Genomic DNA, 17,688 nt, shown 5'->3' with positions numbered 1-17,688 from the left:
ATATATGGCATGCAACCATGGTTGACTTTGGACATTCTTGACTATGTGATGTTTAACATGTTCTTGGTGACTTTGCTCTCACATATCTCATGGAACATCTTTGCTTCTTTAGTGACCACAATTTACCCCTTTGGTCCTCTGAGGCAGAAATCTTTGAGAAATTCACAGGGAGTTCATCTCTGATGCCAGGGATGAATCTTGCCTGGCCAATCAGAACAGTATATTCCTCAGGCCATAGTGACTGGTTACAAAATGAATATGTAACACACAAGAACCAACAGGGCTCCATGAGACATCTGAAAACTATCTGAAATGTTAGTTTTAGTCAACTTGAACACAAAAGGACAATAACTCCTTATGCCTGGTAATAGGACCTACAGAGAGAAAGCAGGAAGGGGGCTATAGAAAAATGCATGTCCTGTCAACATGGTCCAAGGCCTTTCATCTCTTCTACTCCCTGTGTTTGCTTATTACATGAGACAGTAGTCCCTGTGTGCTTAAGCCGACTTTCGGTCATGTTTAATTAAGAATCTTAACTAAGGTCAATCAGAGTCTACCAAGTTCAATTCAAGGCCAGGTCTAATTAATGTCAGTATTAATTATCACGGAGGCATGAGGAGGAAATTGGGATCTCCCAAGAATACCTGCAATTGCCGATGTTATCTATAGCCAAGCACATCATTATAAAATGACCTATTATTATAAAATAGATAGGAACAAAGTTTTCATGATTTATTTATTTAAAACCACAGTATAAGATTTATGTAAAATTTAGGTGCACAAGCCTTGTTATTAGCTTCAGAATCAAGAATATATGGTTACTAAGCAGTAGAGCTTTTCTATTCATTGATTTATAACATTGTTTAAAAGTCGTTATTATAATGTTGCAGTTTTGCTATAGAGCATCTCATCTTAAAGAGGATGTTTAAGAGAAAAAGTTGTTTCAATTCCTTGTAGGATGTTGGCTTTCCAAGCAAGCAAGCAAGGAAACAAACAAACAAACAAAAACCCTAAAATTTTTTTGAACAGTGTGCATTTTTACCAATTTCATTTCTCAAGTTGATGCTTCAAAGTAGAAACAAATGTATTCCCAATTCATGGGTGGGTAAATCCAGGAACAGAAAGACCCAAATCCTTTAGCCTCAAATCTCACCTGGTGGCTGTTCAGGAGTATTGTTTCTCTGGCTGACAAGATACAAATTATTATGTGCTATGAGATTCTTATTTTATTGATGAAAAGGATTAAACTCGTGTGCAGATACATGGTGTGGCCAAGGGTTGGTCAACAGTGCTTGCTGCTACTCAGAGTTTGGCTTCCAGCACTAGTTGTGGTTTCCTTCTTTATTTAAGGAGCTCCTCCATGGATTACAAAGGCCTTCATTCCCGAGCATAGAGACAGAGGACATACAGGCCTGGTGTAGAAATACTCAACAGATTTCAGACTTGAAATTGTTTTCTGATCATCATTGTTTTGCTGAATATCGAGGGTACTTAGAACTTAGGTCCATTTCTTAATAACCCTCCAGGAATCTAGGTTACTCACTAATGAAAAATGTTATTATACTGATGTCTCAATTAAAAAATTCTAACAGATGAGGTAGAGATCTGCACCAAGTCTTTGGAGTCCAGACTGAAAAAAGGCTGGCCTTCCAGGCTTCTGATCTTTTAAAGAATGACCACTTTGATGGACAACCAATGCTTGGGACTGTCACATATTATATTATATATTATATATTGTATAATATATACATTACAGCATACCTTGTTTATACTTTTTAGAAAACTGACTGAAAAGCTTTAATTGCATTCTTCATAATAGTGTTGTGTGACAGTTTATACAACAGCAGTGAGGAGGAATGTATCAAAGTATTATAACATTTTCATTCCTGCTTGAATGACATTCTTTCTTCTGGGATTTTATTCTTTGGGCCCAGCTTACTTCCTCTTCATCCTAGAAGCTATGTGCTTTATTATAATCTTGGCTAATTTGAAATTTCTTAAGGAGCAATAAGTCCCAGAAGAATGATGCCATTAGATGATATGAGAAGAAAATGATATAGCCTATAATTTCGGGCCTGTTCCTAAAGGGGAGAAGACTGATTTTGAATATTTACTAGGCTTTATAGAGAAGAAATGGGAATCGCCCGGGCTCAGTACATCTGCTCAAGCCCCAGGGAAACTACACCAGGAATCTGAGAACTGATATGGAAGAAAATTTGTCAATCTCTGAGACGTGCTACTCAGGAGAAGCAGAGCTAAAGACCAGTGTCACACACAGAGTTGGCTCTTCTGCTAAAGCTCATGTGCAACATCTGCTTTATATCTAGCTGACTACAGAAAGCATACCACTAAGTCAGCGGTTCTCAACCTTCCCCATGCTGCGACCCTTTAATACAGTTCCTCATGGTATTGTGACACCCAACCATAAGACTATTACTACTGTTATACATTGCGATGCAAATATTTTTTGGAGGTAGATGGTTGCTAAGGAGGTTGCAACCCACAGGTTGAGAACCATTGTACTAAGTGACTAGTCGATGGAGCTGTGTTTCCTTACCTGTGAAACATCAAAGTCGGCCTGGAGGTTTCCTGAGGCTAACCCACTCAGAAGGACGATTTCATTTTCTTTTGGCTGTTGGACATTCATAGAGTTGATGAGTTTAGGGAGGTCTGGTGAAACACTGACCAGTTTCTGTGTGGGAGAAGAGTTTGTTAGTTAAGAGGGTTTCTTTACACTTCTAAAATAGCACTCCCAAACTTTTCCATCTGCAAAAATTATTTACTTAGAATATAGGTCTATAAGCTGCTTGGTCTATAGGTATCTACAACGTAACTCCTGCTCCTGAGACTCAGTGATCCTTGTAGAAGAGGCAGGCAGAAAACTTGTGGAGGTAGAGGAACAAAAAGTTTGCTGGGAGATTATTTCTGCAAGAAATGTCAGAGAAGCCACACCCATGAGGTCTGCAAGAAATGTCAGAGAAGCCACACCCATGAGATCTCACCATCATGGCTACCTAAACGTGACCTGAACAAGGATAACAGTAATAAATATGCTAGCATGGAACTCGGAGAGCTCAGGGGGTCTCACCCTCTTCACAGAGGACTACAGGCATCTAAGCATTGCTGAGAGAAGGAGAAATGGTCTTCCCCAGGGAAAAGCACAACCATCCAATACCAAACAGTCAGCCCTGAAACACACACACACACACACACACACTTAAAAAGAGGCCATGAGTTTGAATGTGAATAGGGGAGGAGCCAGAAGGATGAGAGGAAAGGTAGAAAATGATGTAATTACATTTTAATCTCAAAAAATAAAAAATTTAAAATACTTGAAACCAGAAAAAACTTTTAAATTAATAAGAATTAATATTGGAATAAAATATAATTTTTTTCTTTAAAAAAATCTCTTTGGTTTTAAATTTTCCAAAACAAACATTTGGCACTTACTTTCACACAATGGGAAAAAAACACTAGTTTGGAAAAGTTTTTCCCCTTAAAATTTGAATAAAACATTACTTGGTAGTATTATTCTGTACAATAAACTCAATAATAATAAAATCATGTCTATACTGATTTTACTTTGGCTATGTTCTAAGCACTTTGGTAAAGCTTTTATATATATATATATATATATATATATATATATATATATATATATATAATGCCATCCTATTTTATTTAATCCTTAACAGAACCTTGTGTGAATTATATGCCATAATTACTTTCATATATATATATACACACATATATAATACATACAGAGACAGACAGACAGACAGAGGCAAAGAGAGAGAGCCAGCCAGCCTATAGCTTAGAAAGTTGTAACTTGCACAAATCCTATCAGTTTATATGAGCAAAACCACGACTGGAAACTCTCTTAAATCACTCCATAAATTATTCTGTAGCTGTGATGGTGGATGGGCTACTGTCCTATCTGTCTGTTTCTGATTGACTATTGAATAACGTTATTTGCGGAATTTCCTTTGAAACCCTTGGTACCAGAGGATATTATTCAGAATTTGGTCAAAGTTTGTCATGACCAATCCCTGTGAGTAATGGGTTGAGAAGCTTGACTCAACTACACTAGGAGAAGTATGCTAGGAGTTCCGTGCTGGCTGTGAGTGGGTCCTGACTAACTGAGTGCCTAGCATCAATTAAGGGAAGCATTTCTGTATTGTGTGGTAATCCAACTGCAAATATCATGCTGGTACAGCAAATGAGGCCAAGCCTCTCGCAGCTTTGGGTATGCAGTGATAAACTTCCACATTACTTCATTCTTTCCATTGCGCCACAGGCATGCTCAGCATCTAAAAGAACTGAACAGACATCCACGCACTCAATTCAGTCAAGGATTCACACCAGGGATCAACCTTGGATGAGCTCGGTGGAAGATGGCTGTTATGAAGTGTAAAATGCCCAAGCTCATGATAAGGGTAAGACAATGGAGACGCTGGTGAGATGAGATAAAAAGAATGGGAAAGCATAACGCCAGGGCTGGCTGCCTTCCCTTGGGTTATAAGACACATTGGAAAAGGCATGCCAGACTGTGGTGTGAGAGAGAAGGAAGGACATAACAGCCACTTTATGGTGCTGATGGGTAAGGGGAGATGCCTTCCTGAACAGTTTTACTAGCAAGGCAAAGTGACTTTCAAACATGTAATGGGACGACAGCATGAAACGCTGCAGGGCAAGGTCAGGGAAGAGGGCAGTGACGACACCATCTACCCTCTACAGAAGAGCATCATGGAGAGTCTAGCCTTTTGTGTCACAGGCTCCAGGAGAGCTGCAGGTCCAGCTGTTACCTGCTGCAGGTGTTCTGTGCTGCAGGCACCCTTGTTTACATCCAGGTTCACAAAACAGACCTGAAAAAGAAAAAGAAACCGTCAATTGTCTGAAGAATCTGTCCATCCTTTTAGGAAAAAAAATAAACTAAATTTTAAGTCACAGAAATAGTTTTAAATTTTTAGACATTTTTCTATAGCTTGGCATAGCGACCTTGGGTCTCTCCAGAGATTTCCGGCCCCCTTCCCACATGTCCCAACTGTCGTGGCAACAGCCTTTCCCCCTCCACAGGCCAACAAGGTCAAACCATCCCTGAAAGAAAGACGCGCACTGCAAGCACAGTAGACGGAGAACAGAAATGGCTCATGATCTAGACGCATTTGAGGATTTGTGCGGTAATTGGAACATTGACCTTGGAAAAATTGGCTCAATATCCATTAGTGCTCAGGGGTTTTAATGCCACCCAGTCAGCACTGCGGACATTGAACTAATGTGATGATTCTGTGCTCACCGTTAAAAAGACCCATTACCTTGCCCCTGCACATCACAAAACTCTTATTATGGCGGATCACAGTAGGAAAAAGCACAACAGAGACCAATGAAAGCCATCTAGGATGGTGATTATCTGCCCTGCGATACAGCTTTGGTTATAAGGAGACAAACTCGTTCATCCACTGTGGGATGCACTATAAAATTTTGCTGACATATGTCGATAACCTTACATCTGGCATGGAAAATGTTTGTTTCTGAATCTTGGTGGTAGGTTATTGAGTCAGGAGTTTAGGGCCTAGTATATACTACACACACACATATCTATATACACACACGACCAGGGGATAATTTCTTTAAGAAATAGAATAACAGGATTTTACTAGATATGAAAACAAGTATTCTTTTTTAGATAAAATATTAATAAATCTCAGTTATAGGTACTGGGAAGATTGTTGAGTGGGTACATAGTTTGTGATACAAGCTTGAGTTCGAATTCTCAGAAACCAAGTGACAGCTGGTGCAGTAGTACACGTCTGTAACCCTAGCACCCATAGGGCCAGACTGCAGGCAGCTGCAGGAGAATCCACAGCATCACAGTCCAGCTAGAGATGAAGCAGCAGGCTCTACAGACTGTGTCTCAAGATGGAAGATGAGGAGCAGCTCCTGAAGTTGTCCTCTGATACGCGTGCACACACACATGCACACAAATAGACACACACATGCATACACAACACAGACACACACAGACACACACATGCACACACAGACGGGGCCAATGGGAAAGAGGAGAGGTGAGGGGGGAGGAGAGAAAAGGAAAGAAAGAACCTCTCAAAATTTAAAACACCAAGAAAGATGCTATGCTACCCACTATGCATCCTTAACTCCTTTCCATTAATTTCGGACTGTATATTCTTTACTTTCCTTTTTTTTCCCCAGCAGCTTTAGAATCCTATCTTCTCCATGGAGAGTAAAGACATAGCTCAGTTTTTATATAGTCTAGTGAACATATTTCAGTTACCCAAACTCTGATTTATCAAACCTTATACTGTCTCTTTTAGTTTAATTTCCATTTTAGTGGGGCGCCACCACATAATTCCTCTCATGTCCAAGTTCTTGCAGGCTTTCTGCTTGTAGCATTGTTATGATTTTGTGCTTTATGAATGTAATAACTTGGAATAATAATTTTTGTGAGATTCTGATGAATAAGAGAAAAATGCATGTTCCCCTTACAAATGTTGATGCTGTAGGAGTGAGTAGCTTCCTTTCCAGAGAGGACTTTGGGTTGACTGAGCATCATCAAAAGGCCAATTTCATATTTACATTTTATGTGGCTGGTGGCTTCCAAATCCCATATAGGTTAACTCTGCTCACTCCGGTCTGTGGTTAGAGAATTGGGTAGTGGAGTCTGTACAAACATGACAGTGATCTCCAATCTGACCCACTTCTTGTCTTAGTGTTAGGTTGAGTTGTCCCTTTCTATGATAAGAATATTCTTGAGAGCCATTCCTTCTTGCAGGTGGCCATTGATACTTTAAGTGTATATGAAATGGCCCAAAGCCATGTAGAATATAGCTCACGAACACAACTCCATCTAATTACTCTAGTGTCAGAGCTCACAAAAGCCTTGGGTCAATCTAGGAGAAAAAAAAATGAGATAGAGTGAGAGTCTGAATAGAAATCACACCTAAGGGGCCTGGAGAGATGGCTAGGAGGTTAAGGACACTGACTGCTCCTCCAGAGGTCCTGAGTTCAATTCTCAGCAACCGCATGGTGGCTCACAACCATCTATAATGTGATCTGGTGCCCTCTTCTGGTCTGCAGGTGTATGTGCAAGCAGAGCACTGTATACATGATAAATAAATAAATCTTTAAAAGAAGAAATCACATCTAAAATATCTACCTTTTGAACACGATGATTTGTAACACATTCATTTGAAAATGTGTTTCTTGTCCCTAGCACAGGTCATTGGAAGTACAACCCTTGGGCATCCAGAGAGCTTTGCAAGAGCATCTATGACAGCGTTACAGTTATCTGCCCTTTGTTAAGTGGTCAACGTGACTGGATTGCCATTTACAAATCTAACTCCCTGTGACTTTAAGTTACTTCCTTTGGTTTTAGTCACCCATTCATGCTGACCCCCCCCCCCCCCAACTGACAATGCAGATGTCTACACAGAAGAGCTGGGAAATGGAAGGAAGATGATTTGAGAGGAGGACGAGTGCTCATCATTTCTGAGATATACGGTCGCTGTGCTGTGTGCTCAAAAGACAGACAACAGAAGGCATTCTTCTTGTCCTCATGGAGTTAGGTACAGAACAACACATCCATAAAATGGTGAACAACATTGTGAGTTGAGGCAGGGGCTGGGTGTAGTGGAGAAGGATGCTGGGAGTGTGAGGCTAGACACAAATGGTACCCCAAGGAAGACAGAGTTGAAGTGAGCAAAAGGGAAAGCTCACATAAGGAATGGATGATGTTTCCATGTTCTCCATCCTTTGTGCAATGATCTGGGAGAGGCTTCACATTAAGCACCAAGGGAGGAGAAGCCAGAGCTGTGAAGCCCACAGAAACAGGACTCTTGAGCTGAAGTCCTTTCCTCTGACACAGTGAAAAGCCTTTTAGCCCTTTAAAGGAGTTGAATGAAAGAAGAAATCAAGATTTTATCCTACACTCCCTGCTTAATGGCTAAAAGCTTGTAACAGAAACTTTTGGTAATGGGAAGGTGAAATAAAGTTCTCTGGATCGGAAAACCTACAGAATCAACTAACCTGGGCCCACAGGGGCTCACAGAGACTGAACCACCAACCAGAGAGCATCCATGGGACTGGTGCAAGCCCCTATACATATGCAACAGCTTGGTCCTCATGTGGATCTCTAACAGCAGGAGCAGGGGCTGCCTCTGACTCTGTTGCCTGCCCTTGGATCCCTTTCCCCTAATTGGATGGCCTTGTCTAGCCTCAATAGAAGATGTGCCCAATCCACCTCCAGCTTGATATGCCAAGGCACTGATACCAATGGGAGGTCTTCCCTTCACTGAGGACAAAGGGAAAGGGGCACATGGTGGGGGAGGGACTGGGAGGCAGGGAGGGAAGGGAAGTTCTGATCAGGATGTAGAGTAAAGTAATTAATTAGTTAATTAATAGAAAAAAAGTAAAAAATAAATAAAATTCTGTGGAGGGTACTGTAAGACCAGTGCTGTGTGAGTAAGTGATGAAAGTGGAGGGATTTGGCGCTCCAGGTCTTCAGGCTGGAGAACATTTTGCGATGGTGATGGGGTGAGGGCCTGGGGCTGCAGGAGATGGCAGCTGGTGGGACAAGAAGGCATAACTTTTGTGCAGGCTCATCTTCTTCCCTGAACAGATGGTATAGAGTTCTCCCTAAGATACCTGAGTAAGCAAGTTCAACGATGCCAAATGAGTCCAGGAAGGACCTGGGGAAAGCTGGTTGTATTTAAAGAGTTTCTGTTTGTTTTGTTTTGTTTTTAACATGATCTATCTTCTGTTGCCTTTTATCAGATGTGCTCATGAGCTAGACACTGTTCCTCAGTTTTGTTTTCAGGGCTTATCACAATGCGCAGCACTTGGTAGATGCTCAGGGAATTTTATTTTTTGAAGGATCTGTCTGTCTGTCTGTGTACAACTGAAAGTTTGGGTGCCCCTAGAGACCATAGCAGGATGCTGAATCTCCTGCTCTTGGATTTTCAGGTCATTCTGAGCTATATAACAGTGATAGAAAATAAACTCTGATCCTCCAAGAAAGCAGCAAGTGTTCTTAACTGCTGAGCCATCGTGCAGCCCAATGTGAGCAAGTGAATGAATGAAGCGCAAGGCCTGTCTCGAGTGGTAAGTGTTCCATAGGAGGCAAATACTGTGCCATGGTCATCTCTTCTGATTTAAGTGATGAGCTAAAGAGGCCTAAGCAGAGTTGTCTTGTGGACAAGGACAGAGGGAAACTATAGAAACTTCATAGGAGAATTTCCTGGAGGAACATCAATTCAGCAACTGGCGCTGATGTAAAGAACTTAGACTAACTTTTCCTTTCTACATATGAAAATTTGTTAAAGACACAGGAAAACAAACAACAAAACAAGATATTGAGACAATGACTGGTAATGAAGAGACATTAAAAGTGGTGATGTTTTCCTGTAACTCAAGCTCCTTTCTCTTCATGTAAAATGCGTTTTACATGATTGTGTCTGGGCAAGCTCCTTGTAATGTCTGCTTCTTGCACTTGGCTGAAGCAGATGGAAACATGCTGTCCCCAGGGAGTGCAGACATTACCTACCCCGCATGCTTAGCAGTGCTGCCTCTGTGCTTGGATTCTTAACATTACACTCGCATGGCGCTGCCTTGTCTCCCAGCTTGTCCTTAGGTACTCGTTGGTGTTAGTGCAAAAAGGATAGGAATAAATCTCAGCCAGAAATCTGATCTCCTCAATAATTTAAACTAAAATATTCTTCAAAGTTTATATATATGCATGCATACATATGTACATACATAGATACATGTGTGTCTGTATGTGTATAAACTGAAGTTTCATAGACAATATACTATTTTCTCTGTTTCATAGTATGGATTATTTAGTCAAGCAACTCAGAGAGAGGGGGAGAGGGGGGGGGGAGAGAGAGAGAGAGAGAGAGAGAGAGAGAGAGAAATGAAAATCTGATATGAGAAAGAGGTTGGCCTTAAGGTCTACCCAAACAGTGTAATATAAAATAAATTTAATCAGACTACAGATTGTAGCAACCTGTGTGAGATAAATGGCGAATGTTGTATCGGATTAAAAACAAGTTTGGACTGTGAATTTAACTGAGAATACATAAGAAGAACTGGCGATGGCTGTCAGGATCAAATCTACATCATGTAGGGACAGTTTTAGGTTTCTGCACATTAACTCCAGCCAACGCTTTAGACTATCCAGATAGGCAAATGCCACAGTAAGGAGACAGCCCCGTGCTGTGTAGCTACCAGGAACACTCCAGCAGGGACTTTAGCCAGGAGATATGTTTGACTTTCTGTGCTAGGAATGTTTCCCTGTGTCTTATATTCTTATAGAGATGGTTCCTATGAACAGTTCATTAAAATGCAGGATGTCAGACTGCATTTAAAATTTCGACATTTGAATGCTGTTTATGACCAAACATATACTTAGGGTTTATTTTTTGAAGAAAACCAGCTCCTTTCAGCTGCTTTGAACAATGCAGCCATCTGCCCATGGGAGCTGTGACAAGAACCCTTAATTTGACAGTATCAGATGCTGATCCCTACAGTGCTTTCAAAGGGGGAAAAACTGTCTGTCTTCTTTCTGCAAGCAAAAGACTTGTGCTACAAGCAGGACCCTAGACCTGATTTATCTTCTCAAAACATTACACTTTTTCTGATTAATGGTTTGGGTTGATGATACTAAAAGGAAAACTTTTCCGTCAGTGTTGACACGCTGTCATGTTGTCAGCCATTCTAGAACATTCTTGAATTTTGGGGACGATATTGCATTTGTATACAGTTATTGCTTCAAAAATAATTGTAGCAATCATACAAAATGCAAGTTTTATTTATACCCAGGGCTGTCAGACTTCTCTGCTTCCTTTTGTCAATATTTTAAAAATACATTTGAAATGTTTTTGAAAGAGTTATTTGAGCCACTTGTGGTGAGGCACAGAGTAGAAAAAAATCTATAGACAATTCTAAAAAAAATTAGATATTTTAACTAACCATACATACAATCAACTTTACTGGGAGCCTAAAAATAATTTTTGTGAAGGGGATCTAGGTGATTATTTGGAATCAATCTGCTTGAACATATTGCTCTGTGCCTATCCAAGTAAAGGGGTAAGAAAAGATGGGGATGTGGCTCAGTAGGTAAGACAACTTGCTACAAGCTTGAAGACCCGAGTTCAAATCCCCAGCATCCACTACAAAAAAAGCCAGGCATTGCTGCTTGTCTGTATAACTCCAGAGTTGGAGGGAGGGGATGGGCAAGTCCTGAGAGCATTCTGGTCACCTAACACAGCCAAAATGGTAAGGCTGGTTCTTCAAAGGACCCTGGCTCATAACATTAAGGCAGAGAGCAATACAGGAAGGCACAGAGAACAATGTAGGAATATTTTTTTTATTCTTAGAAGAAACTATCAATTGTCAGTAAAATTTCACTATCATGACATTCCTTCCACAACCATTAGCAACTGTCCAGCTATTTTATATCTTTTATAGCGTTGTCTATCCTAGACATTGAATGTAAATGCAACTGCGTTTTCTTATGACTGCCTAGCATAATGCTTTCAAGTTCAACTGCACTAAGTGTTTGTCAGTAGTAGTTCCTTAGATGTGACTGCACTATAATACTTATTGTGTGGAAATATTCATTTTACATGTCCATTTTTAGATATTTGGGTCCTCTTCAAAGAAATTTTTGTTTTTCAAAGATTTTTGAGTGAGAATTTGGGAAACATAAGATGATCATGGACTGTCATCTTCATCTTGGCTGTGAGCCTCTTGGTAGCTCTTCCTACCAAAAAGTGTGGCCTTAAACAAAGGATGCCCAAGGGTGATGTGGCAAGTGGTGAATCAAATGCTGCTGGCAACTGCCTGTACCCGGAAGCTTTACTTGTAAAGAAACAGACAAAAAGTGTGGCAAACTTAGCTCCACTTTGCTCATATTTTTCTTCATAGAGGTTACTTAGACTCCTAACATGCAAAGAGATAGGTTTCTGAACTCTTGAATCATGTTCCAGGCTAGTGCATACAAAGAAAAGTCAATCAATTATAAAGTAAATGAGTTAATACAGACATCTGGGTGGTGCTGAGGGGCCTCATACTCTGCAACAAGACACTAGTTATTTTTGTTCAAGATGATCTTTTTTTTTTTTTTTTTGCCATGCATGATGGTGTCCATCTGTACTTCCAATATTCTAGTCTAGGCTAAATAGCAGTATGCTGAAGATCAACGCAAGCTACATAGTCCCTATTTCTAAACTACCAAAGTACCACTGCTGTCACCACTGCCACCATTACCACCACTGCTTTCATTATTACCACCACTACTGTCATCACTACCACCACTGTCATCACTACTACTATCTTCCAAGGTCTTGGAATGTAGCTCAGCTCGCATGGCACTCACAAGGCTCTGGGCTCAGTACAATCCCCCAAATCACACATATAAAAACTCAGCTGTCCACTTTGGTTATGGTGCTAAAACTGAGCTGCAGATAGGCATTGCAATCATCAGCCAGTTTCATAAGGAATAATCTTTTCTGGTACAAGGATATGTGGAGTGTGGGGTAGAAGTATGTGGAGTTATTTCTTCTGTTAGATGGCCAGGACTTCAGAATGCCATGGGTATGGTGCTCTGTTTCCTGTCCTGAAGGGTTTATGACCAGAAAACAAAAATACTCCTACCCAATGCCAGGTTAAATATGGTGGTTCTAGACTTCACAAAATCCTTCAAATTACCTTATTTGCTCATTGTTCAAATTATGTCTTGGCACTCTGATACTCTTTCAGATGTCTTTAGTGCAAAGGATCAACTCTGCTGTATCTGAATTAGAATGCTCAAAAAAAAAAAAAAAAAAAAAAAAAAAAAAGAAAGAAAAGAAAAAAGAAAAAGAAAAGAAAAAGAAAAAAGCAAGGTGGTGGGCTGGCTCACAGGAACCAGAAACAACCCATATCTCCACAGTCTCTCTTAGTGAGCAGCTATGGCAAAGTAACAAAACACAATTGGACAAGTAAGTCCTATAGCAGAAAGCCACCTTATCTTCAAGCCTTTAAAACCTCCCCTGTGTATTTCAAGCAGAAGGCTCACTGTTCACTCAGAAGGTGCAAATCCTATGCTTCATCAAGGAACACTGGAGGGAAAGCCCAGAGGCTGTGGGTGACTTGTAGACACTGGGTCTTTAGTATATCCTCAGGAGCATGCAAGCCCTCTGTGGTAGGAATATTCTCTCCCCTTTGAACCATACCAGAGCACAAATGACAGAAGGACGCTGGCTTAGTGACAAGGATTTACATGATAGCCCTGTCCCTTACTCCAGCAGTCTTAACAAACTACCAAAAGTAGGGGAAGTAAACACATGTTTGCAGAATTTCTGTGCAGATTACCTAAAATATAGAGTAGAGAATATATGCTTGTTCTGCCCTTTTCATGCATATATTACCACACAGATAACTTATAAGAAAGAACTGCTAAATAGTGCTACTTTTTAACTTCTTTCATATTAAAGGAAATTTTGTAAGACTCAAGCTATGTAATGCAAACTGAAATATTTATAATGAACAGCTACTTTTGAGAGTATGAAACAATTACAATTTGCCTCCCTGCCTGTAATTACCCTTTTTACATTATATATGCATATAAAAATGTCATAATGGAACCCATTCTTTATAATTAATATATTCTAATACAACAAATTACTTTAAAACAGTACACCATACACACTCACAGCAGCCCATAGGATGCCATGTCATCCTGGCCCTCAGAGCATTTTCTGTGCGTTTGTGTGTGTGTGTACACAGATGTATTAGGCTATACAATCTATATCTTTAAAAATACCCCTCATAGCCAGGCACGGTGGTGCATGCCTGTAACCCCAGCACTCAGGGAGGCTGAGGCAGATAGATCACTATGAGTTCAAGACCAGCCTGGCCCATAACACAAGTCCAGGACAGCCAAGGCTACATAGAAAAACCCTGTCTCAAAAAAAAAAACCCACAAACAAAACAAGCACTAAAAACCCCTCAGAATTTGTGTCCAATGACAATACTCCCTGTGTGTCCACATCTGAGAAGATGTCCTGTCATTGGTGAAATCATGACTGCGGTTGAAGGGCAATTTAAACACCCATCACTGGGAGTAAATGATGAGCATGAGCTCAGTTTTTGGAAAGGAGTCTCAGGAAACGGAGGCTGGCTTGAACTTACTGTGCAGCTGAAGAGGACCTTGAATTTCTGATTTTTTGCCTCTGTCTTCCTAGTACTAGGATCATAGGTGTGTCAACGTGACCAGTTTATGCAGTCCTGGGGGAACTGGACCCAGAACTTCGTTCATGCTAGGCAAGCCTTCTACTTAATGAACTACATCCCCAGCCCATGAAACTCAACCTAAGATACAAAGAATTTACTTAAACTAACTTTCAGCCCTTCTATTTTGGACAGACAACTTCTAGACATCATTTCTCTGAAAAGTCTTGGGAGTTACTAAGTAAAATCTATGCACTTTCAGTGTGAGAGATTGGCTGACATCAAAATAGCTAAGTGTATGGAAAAGAAATCCCAAATGCAGTCATCAAATTCCTATGTTGAGTTATAGTGAATGAAGGCATGGAGATTTTTGAGAAGATAGTCCCCAAACTTAATTATGAGATTGAATATATTGTTAAAAGGCACCAGAAAGTGGACCTCAGTCCTCCTTACTTGGCTGCTAAGAACAACTGTTTAGTTTCTCTGCTTTTAATCCAAGATGGGTTTCCAAATAATTGCCCTCAATGTGTGTATTATAGAACTCATTTAAATACACTATTAGACTAAGCAATGAAAAGTAGTTTGCTTTTTTCAATAAATGACCATTAAACTCTAAGCCTTAAAACTGGTACCTTGAGGTCCTTAATTTCCGTGTGTATAATAAGTAAGTAGATAGCACAGCAATTACAGGAAAAACAGGATACAGTGACTAATACAATCAATAAAAGCTGACTTAGGGCATCAACAGGTACTCTTTTAAACCAGTTACCAGGCAGTTTTGAAACATGAGTGGGTGGACTTCCTTTGCATTAAGTATGGCTTCTTTTACCTCAAATGCATTCACGATTATAGTAGAATTGAGTTGGCATAATAGTGTTTCTGAGAATCACTTGGGTGATGTCCATGTTGGAGAAGGACTCTCTCTCTCTCTCTCTCTCTCTCTCTCTCTCTCTCTCTCTCTCTCTCTCTCTCTCTCTCTCTCTCTCACACACACACACACACACACACACACACACACACTGACTTGTTCAAAGGACTGAGGAAGGTATCAAATCTCTGACAGCTCAGGGGTCTATTCTAAATTGCTACTATACAGTTAGGGAGACATGGCTAAAAATACTGATTGAAGAGAATTCATCTTAGACTTCTTTCTTTAAAGTTCTATGCACAGGAGAAAGTTCTGAAGTGGTCAGAGTGTGGCTCATTGGTCTAGCATTTATCTAGCATACATGGAACTCTGAGTCCCATCCTTAGCCACCCTCGGAATGTTCTAGTGATCTGTACAGGTGTTTTCTAATATCTTAAGTGATCATACCACAAAAACATACTTGAGGTCATGGTTTTGAAAATTAATATCAACTAGTCTTTGTCTGCATATAATTTATATTTATTTCCAACAAAATAATGTGGCATGAACTATTAATACTGTTTTTAAGAGAGTAAGATGAGCTAAGTGCAGTGGCACACACCTGTAATCCCAGCATTCATGGAGGCAGAAGGAGGCGAATCTCTGAGTTCGAGGCCAGCCTGTTCTACAAGATGAGTCCAGGATAGCCAGGGCTACACAGAGAAACTCTGTCTCAAAAAAAAAAGGGGGTGGGGGGCAAGGATTTTTCTTTTTCCAATAAGAATAGAAATACAGATTTGAAGTGTAGGCTTATTATTCCCTCCTTACAATTTTCTAAGATTTATTTTATTTTATTTTATTGTTTATGTGTTTGTGAGAGGTTCCTGCATATTTGTTTGTGCACTTCGTGCATGCAATAATCAAAAAGGCCAGGAGAAGCATTGGATCCCCTGGAACTGGAGTTACAGATGGGTGTAAGCTGCCATGTGGGTACCAGGAACCAGACTCAGGTCCTCCGGAAGAGCAGCCAGTGCTCTTAATTGCTGAGCTATCTCTTCAGACCCCTAGTTCTCACAGTCCCCCGAGTGACATGGAATTTAAAATAGAGCACAGACATTTATTTAGAGGCTTCGGTAGAGACCCAATGGCCTGCTATGCCTAACTGCGCAGACTAATATTTACCAGAAATGCAGATAGTAGAGCTCTGCCATGTGTGGAGAGGGGCACAAAGATATAGGGCCATGGGTTCTTCACGGGGCTGGCTCTTGACTATACTATAACATGAGTAACTATAGCAACAGTAGTGATAAGCTTCGCTACTTACCAAGGCCTGCACCTCACCTCACTCCACCCTCATAATAAACGCACAGCGCAGCATGGGTATGCTTATTCACAGATGAAGATACCGAGGGTCAGGGTTTTCCAAGGTCACACAGGTGGGAAGAACTGAACTTGAGATTTAAAGACCATTTTGCGCTCCCTGGAAATGGCTCGGAGGGTAAAGGATTTTCTGCACCAACATGAGGACCTGAACGCAGACTCTGAGAGCCCATGTAAAATAAAAGCCAGGCGTACATGGTGCTGGCCCGTAACTCATAAATTTGGAGTTGGAGACAGAAGGATACGGGAATATTATGGGGCAGTCAGCCTAGCTGAAATAGAAAGCTGCAGGTTCAGGGAGAGACCTTGTCTCAAAATAACAAATAAATCAATTAATTGCTAATATGGAAAAGCACCTAAAGAAAGCCGTCCTTACATAAGTCTGTGTTTCTCCTCAGGGATGAGCATACCTGTAAACACACATGTGCACACACACATACCTGTACTACACACTCACAAAAGAAGTTAAAAAAAATAAAAATGGGATCTGAACAGTAAATGCAATAAGTAGGATTGAAGACACGTCTAAATCCCTGTAAAGTTCAAATGACTTTTAATTCCATAAGTACACTCCTTATCTGGAATAAATGGGCCAAGTGAAATTCTTTGGCTTGTTGCTCGCTCAATACAGAATCTGTGGCTCGTGCGTGGAGGCTGTGCCGTGGGAATAAACTGAGGCACTGGCATTCCTTCGTCTTCACTCAGGTTACTAAATCATACCTGGCTTGCTAAAGTTTCAGCTTAGTGACAAATGTCCTGGCTCTAGTGGATAACCCTACATCCACACACAGGTTTAACTCACTGCCAGCACTATTTGGTCACAGTTGGCTGCGGGGTAGGTTCCAGCAGGAGTTGGAGGAGGTGGAGGTGGGGGTGGCTATAATCAAAACACTTCATGTACATGCATGAAATTCTCAAAGAATTAATAAAGTGTATTTTAGCAGCCGTTTCCGTAATAGCCAGAATCTGGAAACAACCAAGATGTCCCTCAACTGAAGAATGGATAAAGAAACTATGGTACATTTGCACAATGGAATACTACTTGGCTGTTAAAAACAAGGAAATCTTGAAATTTTCAGGCAAATGGATGGGACTAGAAAAGATCATCCTGAGTGAGGTAACCCAGACCCAGAAAGACACACATGGTCTTATAAGTGGATATTAGCCAACATAGATGTCCTCTGACAGACTCCACCCAGCGGGAATCGGGACAGATACTGGGACTTGCA

At 40.6% G+C, this 17,688-nt stretch overlaps 1 protein-coding gene across 7 annotated transcripts in view; it reads right to left on the bottom strand.

The window, feature by feature from the left end:
- The window catches only part of SPHKAP (SPHK1 interactor, AKAP domain containing), a 151,300-nt gene that overhangs the window by 34,821 nt on the left and 98,791 nt on the right, over positions 1-17,688 (bottom strand). For all 7 annotated transcript variants that reach the window (XM_084778926.1, XM_084778930.1, XM_084778927.1 and 4 more), the window contains 2 exons: positions 4,806-4,865; positions 2,558-2,692 (listed from right to left, as the gene is read on the bottom strand). In XM_084778926.1, coding sequence (XP_084635052.1) covers positions 2,558-2,692; positions 4,806-4,865 — 195 coding nt within the window. The remainder of the gene's footprint in view (positions 1-2,557; positions 2,693-4,805; positions 4,866-17,688) is intronic.

The sequence above is a fragment of the Acomys minous genome, assembly GCF_964271855.1.
Source record: "Acomys minous genome assembly, chromosome: 4".
Classification (NCBI taxonomy): Eukaryota; Metazoa; Chordata; class Mammalia; order Rodentia; family Muridae; genus Acomys; species Acomys minous.
This window is presented reverse-complemented; position numbering and strand designations above follow the sequence as displayed.